Source organism: Bos taurus, chromosome 28, assembly GCF_002263795.3.
Source record: "Bos taurus isolate L1 Dominette 01449 registration number 42190680 breed Hereford chromosome 28, ARS-UCD2.0, whole genome shotgun sequence".
Lineage (NCBI taxonomy): Eukaryota > Metazoa > Chordata > Mammalia > Artiodactyla > Bovidae > Bos > Bos taurus.
Genome location: NC_037355.1, coordinates 17,718,185 through 17,737,109, shown reverse-complemented (window position 1 = coordinate 17,737,109; position 18,925 = coordinate 17,718,185). Strand labels below are relative to the sequence as shown.

Here is an 18,925-nt window from a genome sequence, read left to right as displayed (position 1 = left end):
TGGATGCTTAGAATGCTAAATGGAAATTGCCAATTGTCATGTGAAGAGTGATGATAGGATATGAACTGGAAATAATTGCATAGCAAGCTGGTCTACAACAAAGCTTTAATTCACCGGCCTGACACTGTAAACTCATAATGTGTCGACCTGGCACCAGTCACGATAGATTATGGCTGTTCAGAATACATAAGCATGCCCCTTTTAAGAGTATTCTGGGAACCGTAGTTCAGATGACCCCAGTAAAAAACACTGCAATGGTTTTAGACAAGCTGGTTCTTTAAGAAATGAAAAAATCATGATGAGTGGTTCTATTATTAAAATTCAGAACTAGGTGGCAATGAATCACATTAAGTTATCACCTTTAAATCATCAGACAGTATAAACTGGGTCCTATAAAGAACCATGAGTCTCAATGCATTTTTAACAAGATGAACTTCTTATATAAACAAGATTTTATTATTATATTTATTATTATTATAATATTAAAACTAGAGTGGAGTTTAGTGCTCATAAAAGTGAAGGGCTAATGCTGCTAGCTTGAGCCAGAAAGAGTATAGGCTTATATTCGTAGACTGCTTTATGTAGCTCTGCCAATAAATTTTGACCTAGTCTTGTTCTTATGAGTCAATGCCAAACATGGAAATTTGTATGATTCTTTTAAAAATGCATTAGTGGATAAGCATGTGGTAAGAGGACCCCAAGTCTATTTTTTTAACCTAAACTGGAATTTGAACTCTAGACTGGAGAACCACTTGCAAGTCAACCCAATTATTTCATACTCCCAACACCTTAAAAAAATACATTGTTATCATTCAAAGAAAATAGAGTGGAAATACCACTTAAGAGAAAAATAAAAAGCCATTTTGCTGGCTTTGCTCTGATTTTCTTCTAGTAAGCTTTATGCTGTACCAGATTGCATTTAAAAGAAGAGTTTTTCCTCTTGTATAAGATTTAGATTTCAGTTCAATTCAATTGATCTGAATGCATTCCATCCAGGTAGCCCCATCACAGGCAGGATTTCTGCTCTTATAGGAGTTAGTCTGGAGGTAGAATTAGAAGGCAGGGGATACAAGTACCTGTATAATCAATTATAACAATAAGTGAAAATGACTACGTTAGGTTAGAAGAGAGGACTACTGGGCTAGTCCTGCTTTATTTAGCTGACGACTGAATGACTGAGTGATGTGCCAGTTAAAGACAAGAACAGAGAACGGAAGGGCAGGGCAAGGAGGAGTATGTGGGTGGATACCGTGTCAGCTGGCTACTCTCATCATAATCACCCAAAGTCAGAGGAGTAAGTGGCATTAAATAACTTGCATATGAAAATATGTTAAAATAAATTTGGTTCTTGAAGAAGTTGAATATAATTGTTAATTACTGATAAATATTACTCTAATTATAAAGAAGAACAGAACAAATACTATTATTGGCTGATGATTATTTTTGCTTTAAATGTTTACAGTTGGAGGAGCACAGATAGACCTCTGGGCACAGATTATGAAAAACACATTTGATAGCTAAATATAAAAAATCCAAATATTAATAACCACTGACATTTATGTAGTCCTTTCCTCCCAAAGCCCTTGACAAACATTAATGACTATATATACACAAGAATAGCACTGAAATGCTGTTGCTCTTGCAAATTACTAGATACTAAATCCAAGACAAAAGTAGCAAATGGTTGATTTACTTAAATATAGGTCTGTAGACTAAAGGTGTGCATTTAGAAACACAAGGCCACATTTCAAAATGTTTACCATATTTTATTTCAACATTATTGAATTACTGGGCTTTTTAAACTCCATTCTCTTATTAAGACACTTAAGGTGTTTGTATTTTTTCTTAGATGTTGGTTTATGATTGTTGTACAGCAGTGAATATCAGGGTTGATGGCACCTCCTTTCTGAGGACATCAGCTCTGACTCTTTAGTGCCTCCTAGCATAAGGAGGGCTGAGATGCCAGTGAAACACAGGACTACCTCCTGCTGAAAGACTAGTTCAGTTTCATCACCAACCAAAATTGTTATTAGTTATATGAGAAAAACCATCTGGCTCAAGTAAGTTTCTTTTATGAAATATTAGATCAAATTAGAACTGTTGCTTGTTGACACTGACTGAAAAGATGCCATGTTTGTTGTTACTAACTTAAATAAAGCGTAAATTACCTTGCAATAATAATTTTTAAAGACCAGAAAACAAAATGTTTAATGTATACTCTTAGGGCTCTTACTGTAAAATATTAATTATGTTATTGCATTCTCAATTTCATTGCATTCTGGCAATGACAGAAATATAATTAAATTTTCTTGACATTTCCTGTAATGATATTATATTCTGGAAATTTTCAATTCTGGGATTACTACAAATCACTTGCTTTAAATTTTAACATTCCTTCCTTCTCTATAAATCCTATGCATCCTCAAAAGTTCAGCTAAACTCCCAGCTCCTCCTTAAAGCTTTCATAATTTATTCAGAAAACAAGGTACTCTGTTTTTAAAATTCTCATTTATGCAGTCATTTGCAGTGTGACTTTACTGAGTATGCACTATAAACCAGCATTGTCTAGGCCCTAGGTTTTCAGGGATGATCAAATATTCCTCTACTTTCAAGCAGGTCATAATTCAGAGTGTACATGGGGTTCTTGGTAGGGATGACATACAAGATAATTTGCAGAGTGAAATAACTGTTAGAAGAATATGTAGGGTGTTCTAGAAATAGAGAGGAAAGACAGCTACTCCATTCTGATAGAAAAGAACAGAGGAAGGGATTCAGGACAAGCGTAAAGGGGAGATGGTACCTGTATTAAATTCTGAAGGATAAATAGGGATTAGCATGCAGATGGGGTTGAACAAAGAGACAATCCCATACACAAAGACAGACAGGGGAAGTGCGCGTTCAAAAGTATCGAGAGTAAGGAGAGCATTCCAGGACCGGACATGCACACAGTGTTGGTGAAAGTTGGGGCCAATCAGGTCTAGGCTGAGTTTCAGCTTGCACATTAGTAACTACACAACTTTTGGACAAGTCACTTAATTTCTTGTAACCTTTAGGTTTTCAGTCTATCATATGGGGCAAGTAACCTTCTGACTGACATCATCCATTGGTAGAGCCCATTTCCTTGAGGATTTTGTGGGAACATCTCAAAAAGTCAGATCAACTCAAATCTCAAAAAGTCAAATCAACTCTGATCTCAAAGATCAGAACAACTGAAATAAAAGTTATCATGTAAAATTTTGTTTGAGGCATGCTAATGTTTTAAATATTTAAATGTTGTAAAGGTTTCAAATTTAAAATTTGATGTATAATCTTTTAGAGTCAGTCATGTCTAGAAGTAAGTGTATATTTGTCTTTTGCTATAGCTACACTGAAACGATGGAGAGAAAAAGAAATTAAGGGATTTATTTCCATATGTCCGAATAATATCCAGCAATTTAAAAAACAAGTTGAGCAAAAGTTAGAACAATGCATTTCCCTCATCATTTGCTGAGAAGAAGGCTGCTTGATTAATGTAATTAAAGGGTTGCTTGTAACTCAAGACTCAATTAAAAAAATAAATTTGGCCTTATTACTTTACTTCCAACCGGTGGTTTTCCTAGTGTGATTTTTGAGCTAAAATCTGCGGCTGCTTTGTTCATGACACATAAATTGTTTTAGCACATCCTTTCCCCTGCTGTGCATATGATTAAGAAAGCAGAGGTTAAACAGTGCAGTAAAGAATTGGGTAAATTCATTCTATTTTTGCTCACAGTGCCTTTTATCCCCTCCCCCTTTTAGGACTGGGAAAGTGCAAAAACCTATTATCTCCTTCCGAAACTATTTAAGATATGTTCTTAGGCTGAAAATGTAACTTCTCTCTTAACATTTTCTAGTATACTGATTTTGCGATGCCTGTGCTATAGATATTATTTGTATTGGCAAGAAAACCAAATGCAAGCGCATCCTACCATTTATTGAGTGCTCATGTATGCCAGGCATTTTGCACACACTGGTCTATTTTCACTCGCAGTAATCCTATGAAATAGGAATAATCATTCTCATTTTAAGATAAGGAACAAGAGGCTCTGAGAGGTTATGTTATTGTTCAAAGACCCCATGATTAGCAGGTAACAGAACTAAGGTGCTAAGCCTGGTCTCTTTCATTCTAAACCTTGGCTCTTATCTATGTGCATTTTTTTTTGTAGGTAGAATTTGATTTACAAGATTTAAATAAAATTCTGGTAGAGCATCTTGCATATATAGTTGATGCAATACATGTTAAATTCAACTAAATGAAAATGTTATGCTCACGAGCACAAAGAGAAGTCAGTTGTTGCTCTCTTTGAGTTTACAGTCTAATGTGGGCATGACTATAAGGTACAACGTGACAAGCAGCCTGAAAGGCAGTGTAGTATAGCGACGAAATCATGACAAACTCAGCATGCCCGATAGAGTTCTTTATCTCTTTCCTTAGGCCTCCTCCTTCTCCAGGCTTCCAGGTAATGGTGATAATATTCACCCAACTGTTCAAATCAGAATCGTGGTGGAGGCGTGGGTCATTCTTGATTTCTCCTTTTCCCTCATGCTTTACATCCAGTTCTTCAGCCACTCCTGCCAGATCTGCTCTGAAATATATTTGGAATCTACTTCTCTCTAACTTTTCTACTATCACCCTTTCCAGCATCCCAGACCAGAGCAATCACCTTCTCATTGGTCTTCCTGCTCCCCTATCCAGTCAGAACCAGGTATAAGATGCAGCCAGGGCAAGCTTTGTGGAGCCTGAAGTTAAATTATGAAAAAAAATTACATACACAAGTGATCTATAGAAATCACACAAGTGAATATATATATATGTATAAATATGCAAGGAATTAACAACAAATTAGATATTAAAAAGCTGACAAATTCCACAAATATTGCAAAATAAAAAAATGAATAACTGTCAACTGCTTGACCTATATCTGTAATTCATCTCACTTTACTTTTGGGGCTTCATATTCTAATCAGCTCTTCATATGACAAAATGTTGTAATACTATTTTCCACAAAAAGACTAGAAAGATTATCTAGTCTTTCCTCTAGCTTGATTAATGAAAATTGTTATTGATATAGCTCAGAAAAATTTCAGCATCACAACTCATTATAGATAATATCATGTGAATTTTAGGACTGATGTCAAATTAAAAAAAACACCTGTAGCAAGATTCCTCCATATATGAAATGTAACACTATAGGGTCTTCTCAGATTCTCTTATACAGTGAACAATTTAAAATAATCTTAATCCTTATAAAGATGGCACTCATTAAGCAATTTCTGTCAATATCTTCACTGTAGATGTATATTATATATTTGATGTTATCATCAATGTTAGTATTTTTTGGTAAAAGGCAAGAAATTAAAATCTTTTTACAATGTGTTCATGTGATTCACTCCTTTTCACTAACTGGACTATCAAGCAATCTGGCCTAGTCATTGCTTCTATTTAAAATGCATTTTTTCCTCTTATTGAGTTACTACTTTTGTTATGATCTCAATTTTTTTGAGGCGTTACAATTTATTCACTGATGTCACAATAATTTATATTGATTTAATTTCTCATCTGCATTGCTCTTATTTTATATTCTACTATATTTTGACTTTTTCTCAGTTCTTTATAAAGCAATTTAAAGATGACAAAAGAAGGTGCTCTGAATATAAGTCCAAATCAGAAGTTGTTAATTTCTCACTTGTTGAATTAAAACACTCCAAAAGTCTGCCCAAATTCCAGTTAAGATGATATATTCAAAATTTGTTGAATAAAATGTTTGCATTTCATTTGCACTTGGGTTTTTATTCCAAGTCTTCAAAAATATATCTGAGTTCTTAAAATGTCATTTAACTCATATTATAAGACTTAAATAACTTTTTACACAGCTGATGACTGTTAGAATTTTCCACAGACTAGCTTCTCCCTCCATACACTTCAAACCTGGTTTCCTGCGACACCACCACTCACACATGCCCAGGCCCTGGCCCTAAAGAACACACTCACATTACAATGTGACCTTGTATCACGATGCAACCTCTGCATCATGATGTCCCAGTGCATGGCAGGAGCCACACGTGCACAAAGACGGCTAGATAAAGACTATTACACATGAGTTCCCTCTCCCAGTTCAATCAGTGACCTTTCTAATGTACTTATCTAGCCATAAATCTCCAACTGTCTGTAGGAAATGTATGTTTTGTCATTTCAGTATCACATTAAATTTAATGTATTTAACACTAAACTCAACACCACAACCCTTAGTATCATTATGAAAATTGTCTTTTCTAATTATGTCAACAGCACAATTACTTTTAGATCCTTTTATTCAAATCTGTACAAGTTTTGACTTGTCTTAATTTAGTCTTTCATATCCAAATTGTCATCAACTTCTATTTTAAATTTTCTTTATAGTAGTTCTTACATATGTCTATTCCTTTCCATTTCGATTGCTATATCCTAGTTCTATTTTTTAATCATTTCTCAATTTCCTAATTTAGCTTTCTGTTCCCCAATCACTTTTCATTTCACAATGTTGTGTATAACATTGCCAAGTTAACTTTGCTCAAAATACAGCTTTTACCAAATTCTTTTCATTACATTTAGATCACAGTTCTTACCAAAGATGGAATAAAAAGAACTCAAATTTCTGAAGAATTAAAGTTACTTTCGTATCTCTCAAATATTAGGATGAACTGAGTGGAAAGCCATGCTGAATTTGACAGCGTCTGATTTATAGCATTATTTTCTACATAGAACTTTATTTCCAAGTTGTAATTCTCAGCCTTTCTACCAGGATTTCCAGAGAATTCAGCCTTCATGCCCAAATTATCTACTGTTTATAATGAATTAACTTCTTTCCTGTGCATCTTGAATCTTACTAGCTATGTGCCATCCTTGAGAAAATAATAATTTAAACAATTTTCTGTAGGACTTAGTTGTCTTGTAGAACTCCTGTTAAAAAGGCTGATACAGTAACTGAAATAAACCATAACTGATATAAACTGCTAATAAAATGTTACCAAGTAGAGATTCTGCATCTACCTTAATGACTTAGGAAACAAAAAACCCACGTCATTCATAATTAGCAATGTCCATTTGCATACAAACCATGCTGCCAAATTCAAACCCTGTCCTACTTAAGAGAACAGAGGCTGTTTATTAACAGCTTCCACGTAATACTGTCTATATCATTTGTCTTTGTACTTTTACAGACTAAAGTTTTACTATTAGTGCAGACCAGGCTGATAGGTGAATTAATGAGGTTTTTAACTGTTTATAATTTGCCAGAAGATCCAAACTGCTACAACATATATTGTCCAATATAACTGTTATATAATATAATGTATACTACAGTAATTTTCACGTTAGAATTATGTGAAATCTAAACATATTTAGAGAGGTCAACTATAATAAAACATTTTGATTCTTGAACTATCACTCAGTTCAGTTCAGTTCAGTTCAGTCGCTCAGTCGTGTTCGACTCTTTGCGACCCCAAGAATTGCAGCACGCCAGGCCTCCCTGTCCATCACCAACTCCCGGAGTTCACTCAGACTCATGTGCATCAAGTCAGTGATGCCATTCAGCCATCTCATCCTCTGTCGTCCCCTTCTCCTCCTGTCCCCAATCCCTCCCAGCAAAAGGGTCTTTTCCAATGAGTCAACTCTTTGTATCAGGTGGCCAAAGTACTGGAGTTTCAGCTTTAGTATCATTCCTTCTGAAGAAATCCCAGGGCTGATCTCCTTCAGAAAGGACTGGTTGGATCTCCTTGCAGTCCAAGGGACTCTCAAGAGTCTTCTCCAACACCACACTTCAAAAGCATCAATTCTTTGGCGCTCAGCCTTCTTCACAGTCCAACTCTCACATCCATACATGACCACAGGAAAAACCATGGCCTTGACTAGACGGACCTTTGTTGGCAAAGTAATGTCTCTGCTTTTGAATATGCTATCTAGGTTGGTTTCCTTCCAAGGAGTAAGCATCTTTTAATTTCATGGCTGCAGTCACCATCTGCAGTGATTTTGGAGCCCCCAAAAATAAATTCTGACACTGTTTCCACTGTTTCCCCATCTATTTCCCAGGAAGTGATGGGACCAGATGCCATGATCTTCGTTTTCTGAATGCTGAGCTTTAAGCCAACATTTTCACTCTCCACTTTCACTTTCATCAAGAGGCTCTTTAGTTCCTCTTCACTCTCTGCCACAAGGGTGGTGTCATCTGCATATCTGAGGTTATTGATATTTCTCCTGGCAATCTTGATTCCAGTGTGCTTCTTCCAGCCCAGCGTTTCTCATGATGTACTCTGCATATAAGTTAAATAAGCAGGGTGACAATATACAGCCTTGATGTACTCCTTTTCCTATTTGGAACCAGTCTGTTGTTCCATGTCCAGTTCTAACTGTTGCTTCCTGACTTGCATACAAATTTTTCAAGAGGCAGGTCAGGTGGTCTGGTATTCCCATCTCTTTCAAATTTTCCACAGTTTATTGTGATCCACACAGTCAAAGGCTTTGGCATAGTCAATAAAGCAGAAATAGATGTTTTTCTGGAACTCTCTTGGTTTTTCGATGATCCAGAGAATGTTGGCAATTTGATCTCTGGTTCCTCTGCCTTTTCTAAAACCAGCTTGAACATTAGGAAGTTCACGGTTCACGTATTGCTGAAGCCTGGCTTGGAGAATTTTGAGCATTACTTTACTAGCGTGTGAGATGAGTGCAATTGTGCGGTAGTTTGAACATTCTTTGGCATTGCCTTTCTTTGGGATTGGAATAAAAACTGGCCTTTTCCAGTCCTGGGGCCACTGCTGAGTTTTCCAAATTTGTTGGCATATTGAGTGTAGCGCTTTCACAGCATCATCTTTCAGGATGCTATCATTAAAAATGTTTTAAATTTAATTTTTAAAGTGAAAAGTGGATAATAGTTGTTTGTTAACACTATATGGCAGTGAACTGGTGTAGTGGGATAGCATTTAGCTGTTAAAGTGACAGAAAACCCAAAATCAGCAGCTTTAACAAGACAGTATTTTATCGTGTCTTCACATAAAATTTCAGAAGTTAGCAAAAGAAAGCTGCTACACAGCACACACACAGCAGCTTTGACTCTGCTCTGCATGAAGTCTTTCGGGGTCTGGGCTCCTTTTAGCTTGTTGCTCCTCTATGCTGGCCTCCAGTCCCAAGATATGCTCCTGGTCCAAAATGATTGCTCCATCTGAAGCCATCCTTTTCACAGTCTACCCAGAAAAACAGGAGAAAGGCAAAAAGAAGGGAAGAGATGGGAATACAAGACCACCTGACTTGCCTACTGAGAAATCTGTATGCAGGTCAAGAAGCAACAGTTAGAACTGGACATGGAAGAACAGATTGGTTCCAAATCGGGAAAGGAATATGTCAAGGCTGTATATTGTCAGCCTGCTTATTTTTCATATATGCAGAGTACATCATGCAAAATGCTGGGCTGGATGAAGCACAAGCTGGAATCAAGATTGCTGGGAGAAATATCAATAACCTCAGATAAGCAGATGACACCACCCTTATGGCAGAAAGTGAAGAGGAACTAACTAAAAAGCCTCTTGATCAAAGTGAAAGAGCAGAGTGAAAAAGTTGGCTTAGAGCTCAACATTCAGAAAATTAAGATCATGGCATCTGGTCCCATTACTTCATGGCAAATAGATGGGGAAACAATTGAAACAGTGACAGACTTTATTTTTGGGGGCTCCAAAATCACTGCAGATGGTGACTGCAGCCATGAAATTAAATGACACTTGCTTCTTGGAAGAAAAGTTATGACCAATCTAGACAGCATATTCAAAAGCAGAGACATTACTTTGCCAACAAAGGTTCGTCTAGTCAAGGCTATGGTTTTTCCTGTGGTCATGTATGGATGTGAGAGTTTGACTGTGAAGAAAGCTGAGCACCGAAGAATTGATGCTTTTGAACTGTGGTGTTGGAGAAGACTCTTGAGAGTCCCTTGGACTGCAAGGAGATCCAACCTCAATCCTAAAGGAAATCAGTCCTGAATATTCATTGGAAGGACTGATGCTGAAGGTGAAACTCCAATACTTTGGCCACCTAATGCGTAGAACCAACTCATTGGAAAAGACCCTCATGCTGGGAAAGATTTAAGGTGGGAGGAGAAAGGGACGATAGAGGATGAGATAGCTGGATGGAATCACCGATGCGATGGACATGAGTTTGAGCAGGCTCTGGGAGCTGGTGATGGACAGGGAAGCCTGGTGTGCTACAGTTCATGGGGTCACAAAGAGTCGGACACAACTGAGAGGGTGAACTGAACTGAAAAAGACGGGTGTGCTCCTTCATTTTAATGAAAATTCCGTTAAGATTCACACTTGACTTCTGCTTACATTCCATCGGCCAAAACTGTTTTGCCTAAGTTTACTTACTCGCTGAAAAGGATGCTGGGAAATGAAGTCTATCCTAGCCAATCATCTTCCCAGTAAAATTTTTCTACTAGGGGAAAAGGGGAAGAAGGGGGAGAATGGATGCTGGGAGAGGACTCAACAGACTCTACCACAAATCCTATAATCCTAATTTTATCTGATAATAAACCACTCATACTGCATTCTTATGGAGAGGGTAGATCCTATGCCAGAAAATTACACCCAGTTGGGCAGGCAAACTTTAGTCAGCCGTTTTTCAGCCATGCTTGTACATCAAAATCACCATGGAACTTTTAAGAACTAGAGATGCCAAACTCTATCTAGACTTACTTGAATTAGAATTATGGTGGAAGGGATCAAAAGTTTATTTGTAATAGCCAGGACATGGAAGCAACCTAGACGTCCATCAGCAGATGAATGGATAAGAAAGCTATGGTACATATACACAATGGAGTATTACTCAGCCATTAAAAAGAATACATTTGAATCACTTCTAATGAGGTGGATGAAACTGGAGCCTATTATACAGAGTGAAGTAAACCAGAAGGAAAAACACCAATACAGTATACTAATGCATATATATGGAATTTAGAAAGATGGTAACGATAACCCGGTGTACGAGACAGCAAAAGAGACACTGATGTATAGAACAGTCTTATGGACTCTGTGGGAGAGGGAGAGGGTGGGAAGATTTGGGAGAATGGCATTGAAACATGTAAAATATCATGTAAGAAACGAGTTGCCAATCCAGGTTAGATGCACGATACTGGATGCTTGGGGCTAGTGCACTGGGAGGACCCAGAGGGATGGTATGGGGAGGAAGGAGGGTTCAGGATAGGGAACACATGTATACCTGTGGCAGATTCATTTTGATATTTGGCAAAACTAATACAATTATGTAAAGTTTAAAAATAAAATAAAATTAAAAAAAAAAGTTTATTTGTACAAGCACAATAGGTGATTAAGATACCTGGTCATGTCTGGATAGGGTTTCCTTGGTGGGATATCCGACCACATTATTTCAGACTAAGAGAAGGGAAGATGGATTCAGAGTTGTTATAAATATTCCTTTTATTCTTCATTTATCTGACTTGGTCACCTATTTGTATTTTCCTTAACTTTCAGCAAGCCTTCAGAGTGGTTTTGCCACAGCTCATACGGCAGAGGGTATAGAAGGAGGAATAGGAATTTACGACTTTTCTTTAAAAAATTTCCTGCGAGGAACTTAGGTGGCAATGACAACATTCAGAGCTATAAATGTACTACTTGAAGACAATGTCTTCATCTTTTTCAGAAGGACCTCCAGGGTCTACACCATGGTGGAAGCTGGAGAAATGTTAGTGTGAGGTAATAACTAAGATGCACTGGTCCCAGACTGATTTAGCTAAGTCTTGCTGTTCCAGAGACTTTTGGTGGGAAACTGAAACTCAAGATTTAAGGATTGCCATTACCTAGTCTTAGATAATTTCACGTAGCAGACTTTATTTGATTTTATTGACAGAAAGCGGCTCTCGTGTCTGCCTGGAGTCTAGAAAGAAAGATCAAGTTCCTGCTGAATTAGCTTTCGTAGGAGGCTGTAGTCTAATCCCCATGTGTTCCCTTTTGACTGTGGACCATGTGAACCTCATTTTGTGAACACCTTTTGAGGTTTATCCTGGAGCCCTCTGAGAGAAATTTTCTGGCTAGGACCCAATTTTATTCCATTGACTTCACGGTTGTATAACGATACCTTCGATTTCACCGTTGCTCATCAGTGGAACTCTATATTTCCAGACTTGGAAAATCTCATTCTTTTCTTGGATTTTCTTTAGAACACAGAAGAATGCTCAGTACTAACATGCTTCATCTAAAAATTTAAGATTACTTTTAGGTTAGGTTGAATTTCTCAACTATGGTTCTCACTAATGAGAAATTAGAGAACCAATTAGTGAGAACCCTAAGCAATGTCTGGATAGGGTTTCCTTGGTGGGATATCTGAACCACATTATTTCAGACTAAGAGAAGGGAAGATGGATTCAGAGTTGTTATAAATATTCCTTTTATCCTTCATTTATCTGACTTGGTCACCTATTTGTATTTTCCTTAACTTTCAGCAAGCCACAAACAAGCAGCAAACTTTCATTGGCTATTGGTTCTCACTAATTTGTGAGAAATTCTCACAAATCTCACCTGGTCTCACTAATGAAACTAGTTTTACTAAAAGGAGCTAATGCCATCCTCCACTCTGGTCCACATTATTTCATCTTATTTTTGTTTTTATTTTAAGACCTTGTTCAACACTTCTAATTTGGATGAGCTTACTCATAATCTCTTTGAGCACGGCTATTGCTTTAGAAAGAGCTCCACTTATTTCTCTAGTTATGAATGCTGCCAGTTGTCTAACAGTCTGTGATTTCAGACGTTTAAACTTTGAAAAACCCAGTGTGTTTCCCTTTCCATTTGCAGGAGACAGATTTAAAGAGACTTAAGTAAGGAGGCAAAAATCCATTGTATTTGTTGTTGACATAAAATGTTGCAGATAGCTTTCTGGCTTTTGTCTCAACTCTCTTTAGTGTTTTATTTTTTCCCTCCTACTTCTTCAGGAAACTCTTAATTAGGTTCCAGTGTTTCTTAACATCTGTTTAATTTTCCATTAAAAAAGTAAGGTGTGTTTTGAGTAGTTAGCAGACATCCTTAGTATCAGCAAATGGAAAAGGTTGAGTAATAAAGCAGTGGGCCACTGGAGCAAAAGACTAAATATTATTGGTGAAAGAGTAATTGTGGTTTTGGATCGTGAATTTTAAATCATTATAACTAGGTTTAAACACATCTTTGTTAATCAAAATAGGAACCATTACAATCAACACATTTTTGCCAGTGAGAAATAAGTTTATTTCTGTAGCATACAAATTCATGCTTTGGGATGTGATGACTCTTGTGAAGCATTTTCTACCTCCTGCTGGTTGTGGAAGTATTTTCCCTACAGAAAGCTGTAATGCTTGAAGAAGTAGTAGTCTGTTGGCAAGAGGTCAGGTGAATATGGCGGATGAGGCAAAACTTCATAGCCCAATTCGTTCAACCTTTGAAGTGCTGGTTGTGTGATGGGCGGTCGGGCACTGTTGTGGAGAACTGGGCCCATTTTGTTGACCAATGCCAGCTGCAGGCACTGCAGTTTTTGGTGCATCTCATTGGTTTACTGAACATATTTCTCAGATGTAATGGTCTTGCCAGGATTCTGAACACTGTCATGGATCAGATGGGCAACAGACCACCAAACAGTGACCATGACCTTTTTTTGGTGCAAGTTTGGCTTTGGGAAGTGCTTTGGAGCTTCTTCTTGGTCGATCCACTGAGTTGATCATTGCTGGTTGTCGTATAAAATCCACTTATTATCACACGTCACAATCCGATCAAGAAATGATTCACTGTTGTTGCATAGAATAGAGAAGACACTTCAAAACAGATTTTTTTTGAGGTCAGCTCCTGAGGCTCCCTCTTATCAAGCTTTTTCACCTTTCCAATTTGCTTCAAATGCCAAACGACGGTAGAAAGGTCAGCGTGGAGTTCTTTGGCAACCTCTTGTGTAAGAGGATCAGCTTTGATGATTGCTCTCAATAGGTTGCTGTCAACTTCTGATGGCCGCCCACTGCACTCCTCATCTTCAAGGCTCTCATCTTCTTTGCAAAACTTCATTTACTTTATGTTCGTTAGCAGTTCCTGGGCCAAATACGTTGTTGATGTTGCAAATTGTCTCTGCTGCTTTATGACCCATTTTGAATTTGAACAAGAAAATACCTTGAATTTGCTTTTTGTCTAACATCATTTCCCTAGTCTAAAATAAATATAAAATAAACAGCAATAAGTTATTAGCATTGAAATAAAGTGAAATATGTTCATTAAAATGATGTATAACATAACCACACTTATTTAAGAATGTATTCCAATATCAAACAGCAAATTTCAACAATGCAAAACCGCAATTACTTCTGCACCATCCTAATACAATAGCAACTACTGGACACCTAAATCCACTGATCTGAGAATGTTGTACACATTGAACTTGATTACAAATGTGGACCAAGAGTAAAAAGGTCTTGGAATGGATACACACACACACACACGCATGTGATGCCACATATGGTAATAAACATTACATTACTATACTCCTGAAATTAAAAGAAATTTTAGAGCTGGAAGAAAAAACAGGCCAAATCATTTTTGAAATATTAATAAATACCTAATATATGATAATTGATTTATCCTCAGAAAAAAGTTTAAATCTTAAATTGGAAAAAAAAAAAAGCTAGAGTTAAAAAAAAGTCAGCTCTTGCACAATGTTTGGTATATATAAATGAGTGTACATTCTAGACTAAACTTTTATTATCAGTTTTTCTGTTGTAATTTAAAAATATTATAGTCTTCATGCTTATAACAATAAAACTCTTTTTCATGACATAAATCTAAGAATGTCTTAGCTGAAAAATGTATCTTTCTAGTTAAGGGCTTGATTATTCTCTTTCCTCTTTATTATTTGATCATTTAAGGAAAAATCAAGGAAAAACATATCTTAAGAAAATAAAGAAATATAGATAAAAAGCTGACATTCCTCAGTTTGTACTTTGAACTGCAAATTTGAACTGTGAATGCTTTTATATTTAAAAGTAATTTAACATCTAGTTATAAACAAAAAAAAAGGACCAAGTTAAGTTAAACTTTGGTAGTTTGAATGTAATGATTTTGTCACTTTGAAAATCATCCTCATGGGTATAAAAATAAAGTTTTAACCAAACCTCCACAGGAGGGCACTATAGTGTGACTCTGGTATAAACTGCAACTATTGCAACCCATTCAGTCATTATCTGACCCTTGATTAAACATCTAAAATACTGAGTCCTTCTCCTAAATTAGAAAATTCTAGTTTTCAAAACTCAAGATAGGTAGGTTTTATATGTGGCAAATTTATTTTCTTAGTTAAAAAAAAAAACAAAAAAGTATGGGTAATTTAATCTTTCTTTTGTGCCATACATTCAACATAAAATTTTATCTCAAAATACAGCAAAAGTGGTAAGGTGCATGGTCTGGATGAGGCAAAATCTACATAGGTTAGGGTTATATAATATTGAAACAACAGGAATATTTTAGAACTATCAGACTATGCAATCAAAACTAGATAAATAAAACAAGATAAATGCATTTACTACTTATTGGTGGCATGTATTTATAAACAGTATATGTAAATTGTATATAAAATTGGTATAACAAATGGTACATGTTACTTATAATGGTATGTCTACCTAACTAGACAGTGGACAGGTAAATCAACCTTACCTAGTGAATGTAGAAACAGATTCAAAATATAAATACCAAAGTGTCTCCAAACTAGTTCACCTCATCCCAGTAAGGATCTGAAAACATTTACTGCAATGATAATGATGGAGATTTGATTCAAATTAAGATTTTCAAAATGCCCCTGGCCCTAACTTTCAATTTCACTAGTGTATTTCCAAGTTTTTCTCTAGCAGATAAAAATTTAGATATTTTACTAGAGTTAAATCTATGTAAGAGTAATTGTAATCTTGGCAATTATGAAATGTCTTTGTGGCCCTTGCCTTATTCTGAGGACTAAGAGAATGCTGTACAAGTCCACAAAAGCTCCACTGGATAGAAAGTTTCATTAAATTTACAGAGCAGTAAGAGCAGGGTTACAGATATAGCTCTATAACTTTACATAACAGATCTGTTTCCATTAAGCAAATTACTCATTTCATTATAGTTCTTCCAAAAAATGGCATTTAGATAAATCCTAATAATGAAGGGAAAGGCTGGCAGAATGTTGCAGTGAAAATCCCCATAACAATGGCCTTAACTTTTGGGTGCAACATGTTCCACTTTATGGTCTAATATTGATAGCTGCAATATTCTGGAAATATAAGTTGAGACAAAATGATGTAACCACACTGCAAGCCTGACAGCTTTCTGAATCTGCATTCTGTATTAGAAATGTATGGCATCATCATTTTATACAAATGCAAAGCGCTTACTTAAAACAGGGTTTGCTAAACTTTTGATGGCTCACACCTGGTTGAATAATTAAATTTGTTGGTAATTAAAATGCTAGTTCATCACTCCCCTGGGGACTCAAGGCAGACTGTTTTAATTTAAATATCTTTTCTTTTAGCTCATACTTACAGATTCTCTAGCCAATAAACAATTCAGCAGTAGATTTAAAAGCAATAAAATATCAGAAAGTAAGACTTGGATACTCTACTTGCACATAATAAAAATTACTTTTATATACTACTCTTATGTAAAATTGGCAAATTATATAGTCAGATACTTAAATAATAGAATCATACAAGATCAAGGTTTTCCTTTGCTTTTTGAATCTGGAATCTAGCTAACCAGAACACACTGGCTTTTTTGAAACTTCCATTTAAAATTTTTTTCCAGCTTTACTAGGTATACTTTTATTTATTTATTTATTATTTTTTAAAATTTAAATTTATTTATTTTAATTAGAGGCTAATTACTTACAATATAAATAGCACGTATCTAAGTCAAGGCTGTATATTGTCATCCTGCTTATTTAGCTTATATGCAGAGTACATCATGAGAAATGCTGGGCTGAATGAAGCACAAGCTGGAATGAAGATTGCTGGAAGAAATATCAATAACCTCAGATATGCAGATGACACCACACTTATGGCAGAAAGTGAAGAAGAACTAAAGAGCCTCTTGATGAAAGTGAAAGAGGAGAGTGAAAAAGTTGGCTTAAAGCTCAACATTCAGAAAACTAAGATCATGGTATCTGGTCCCATCACTCCACGGCAAATAGATGGGGAAATAATGGAAACAGGGCTGTCTTTATTTTTCTGGGCTCCCAAACCACTGCAGATGGTGATTGTAGCCATGAAATTAAAAGACTCCTTGGAAGGAAAGCTATGACCAATCAAGACAGCATAGTAAAAAGCAGAGACATTACTTTGCCAACAAAGTTCCATCTCATCAAGGCTATGGTTTTTCCAGTAGTCATGTATGGATGTGAGAGTTCAGTATAATGAAAGCTGAGCACCGAAGAATTGATGCTTTTGAACTGTGGTGTTGGAGAAGACTCTTGAGAGTCCCTTGGACAGCAAGGAAATCCAACCAGTCCATCCTAAAGGAGATTCAGTCCTGAGTGTTCATTGGAAGGACTGATGTTGAAGCTAAAACTCCGATACTTTGGCCACCTCATGCAAAGAGATGACTCATTTGAAAAGACCCTGATGCTGGGGAAGATTGAAGGCAGGAGGAGAAGGGGTCGACAGAGGATAAGATGGTTGGATGGCATAAGGGACTAAATGGATGTGAGTTTGGGTAAACTCCAGGAGTTGGTGATAGACAGGGAGGCCTGATGTGCTGCAGTCCATGGGTCACAAAGAGTAGGATAAGACAGAGCAACTGAACTGAACCGAAGGTATACATTTTGATGAATTTGGACATATGCATACACTTGTTACACCATCACTACAGTCAAGGTAATAAGCATACCCATCACCTCCAAAAGATTTCTTGTGTTTCCTTTGCTACTTTTATTTATTTATTGGTGTGGTATAGCAACATTTAACATGAGCTTGATCTTCTTAAGTTTTAAGTGCACGATACTGTATTTCTAACTATAGGCACTATGCTGCATAGCAGGTATCCAGAACTTATTTATCCTGCATACCTGAAACTTTATACCCATTGAACAATTCCCTATCTACTCTTCTCTTCACCCCCTGGCAATACCATTCTGTCCTCTCTTTCCATGAATCTGACTATTTTATATACCCCAAGTAAGTGGAGTCACTCCATACCTGTCCTGTGACTGGCTTAATTCATGTAGCATAAGGTGGCACTAGTGGTAAAGAACCCACCTGCCAATGCAGGAGACATAAGAGATGCAGGTTCAGTCCCTGGGTCAGGAAGATTCCCCTGGAGGAGGGTATGGCAACCCACTTCAGTATTCTTGCTTGGAGAATCCCATGAACAGAGGAACCTGGCTGGCTACAGTCCATCGTGTCAGAAAGAGTTGGACACAACTGAAGTAATTTAGCATGCAAGTATGCAATGTCCTCCAGATCCATTCATGTGTTGTTGTAAATGGTTAAGATTTCCTTTTTAAAGGCTGAATAATATTCCATTATATTTCTGTACCACATTTCCTTTCTCCATTCATTTGTTGACGCACATTTGGGTGGTTTCCATACATTGCCTATTACGAATAATGCTGCAGTAAATATGGGAATCAGCCCTGGGATTTCTTTGGAAGGAATGATGCTGAAGCTGAAACTCCAGTACTTTGGCCACCTCATGTGAAGAGTTGACTCATTGGAAAAGACTCTGATGCTGGAGGGACTGGGGGCAGGAGGAGAAGGGGACGCCAGAGGATAAGATGGCTGGATGGCATCACTGACTTGATAGACATGAGTCTGAGTGATCTCCGGGAGTTGGTGATGGACAGGGAAGCCTGGCCTGCTACGATTCATGGGGTCGCAAAGAGTCGGACATGACTGAGCGACTG

General features: G+C 36.8%; 1 protein-coding gene across 5 annotated transcripts in view; it reads right to left on the bottom strand.

Moving 5' to 3' along the window:
- The window catches only part of CABCOCO1 (ciliary associated calcium binding coiled-coil 1), a 171,870-nt gene that overhangs the window by 22,920 nt on the left and 130,025 nt on the right, over positions 1 to 18,925 (bottom strand). Inside the window, exon 6 of one of the 5 annotated variants that reach the window (XM_059882489.1) lies at positions 4,162 to 4,758. The exons of 3 other annotated variants lie outside the window; for them this stretch is intronic. In XM_059882489.1, the coding sequence (XP_059738472.1) occupies positions 4,687 to 4,758 (72 nt within the window). In that variant the 3' untranslated portion in view covers positions 4,162 to 4,686. Of the gene's footprint in view, positions 1 to 4,161; positions 4,759 to 12,882; positions 14,213 to 18,925 lie in introns of those variants that run through there. One more of the 5 variants, XM_059882486.1, reaches the window with a different exon arrangement.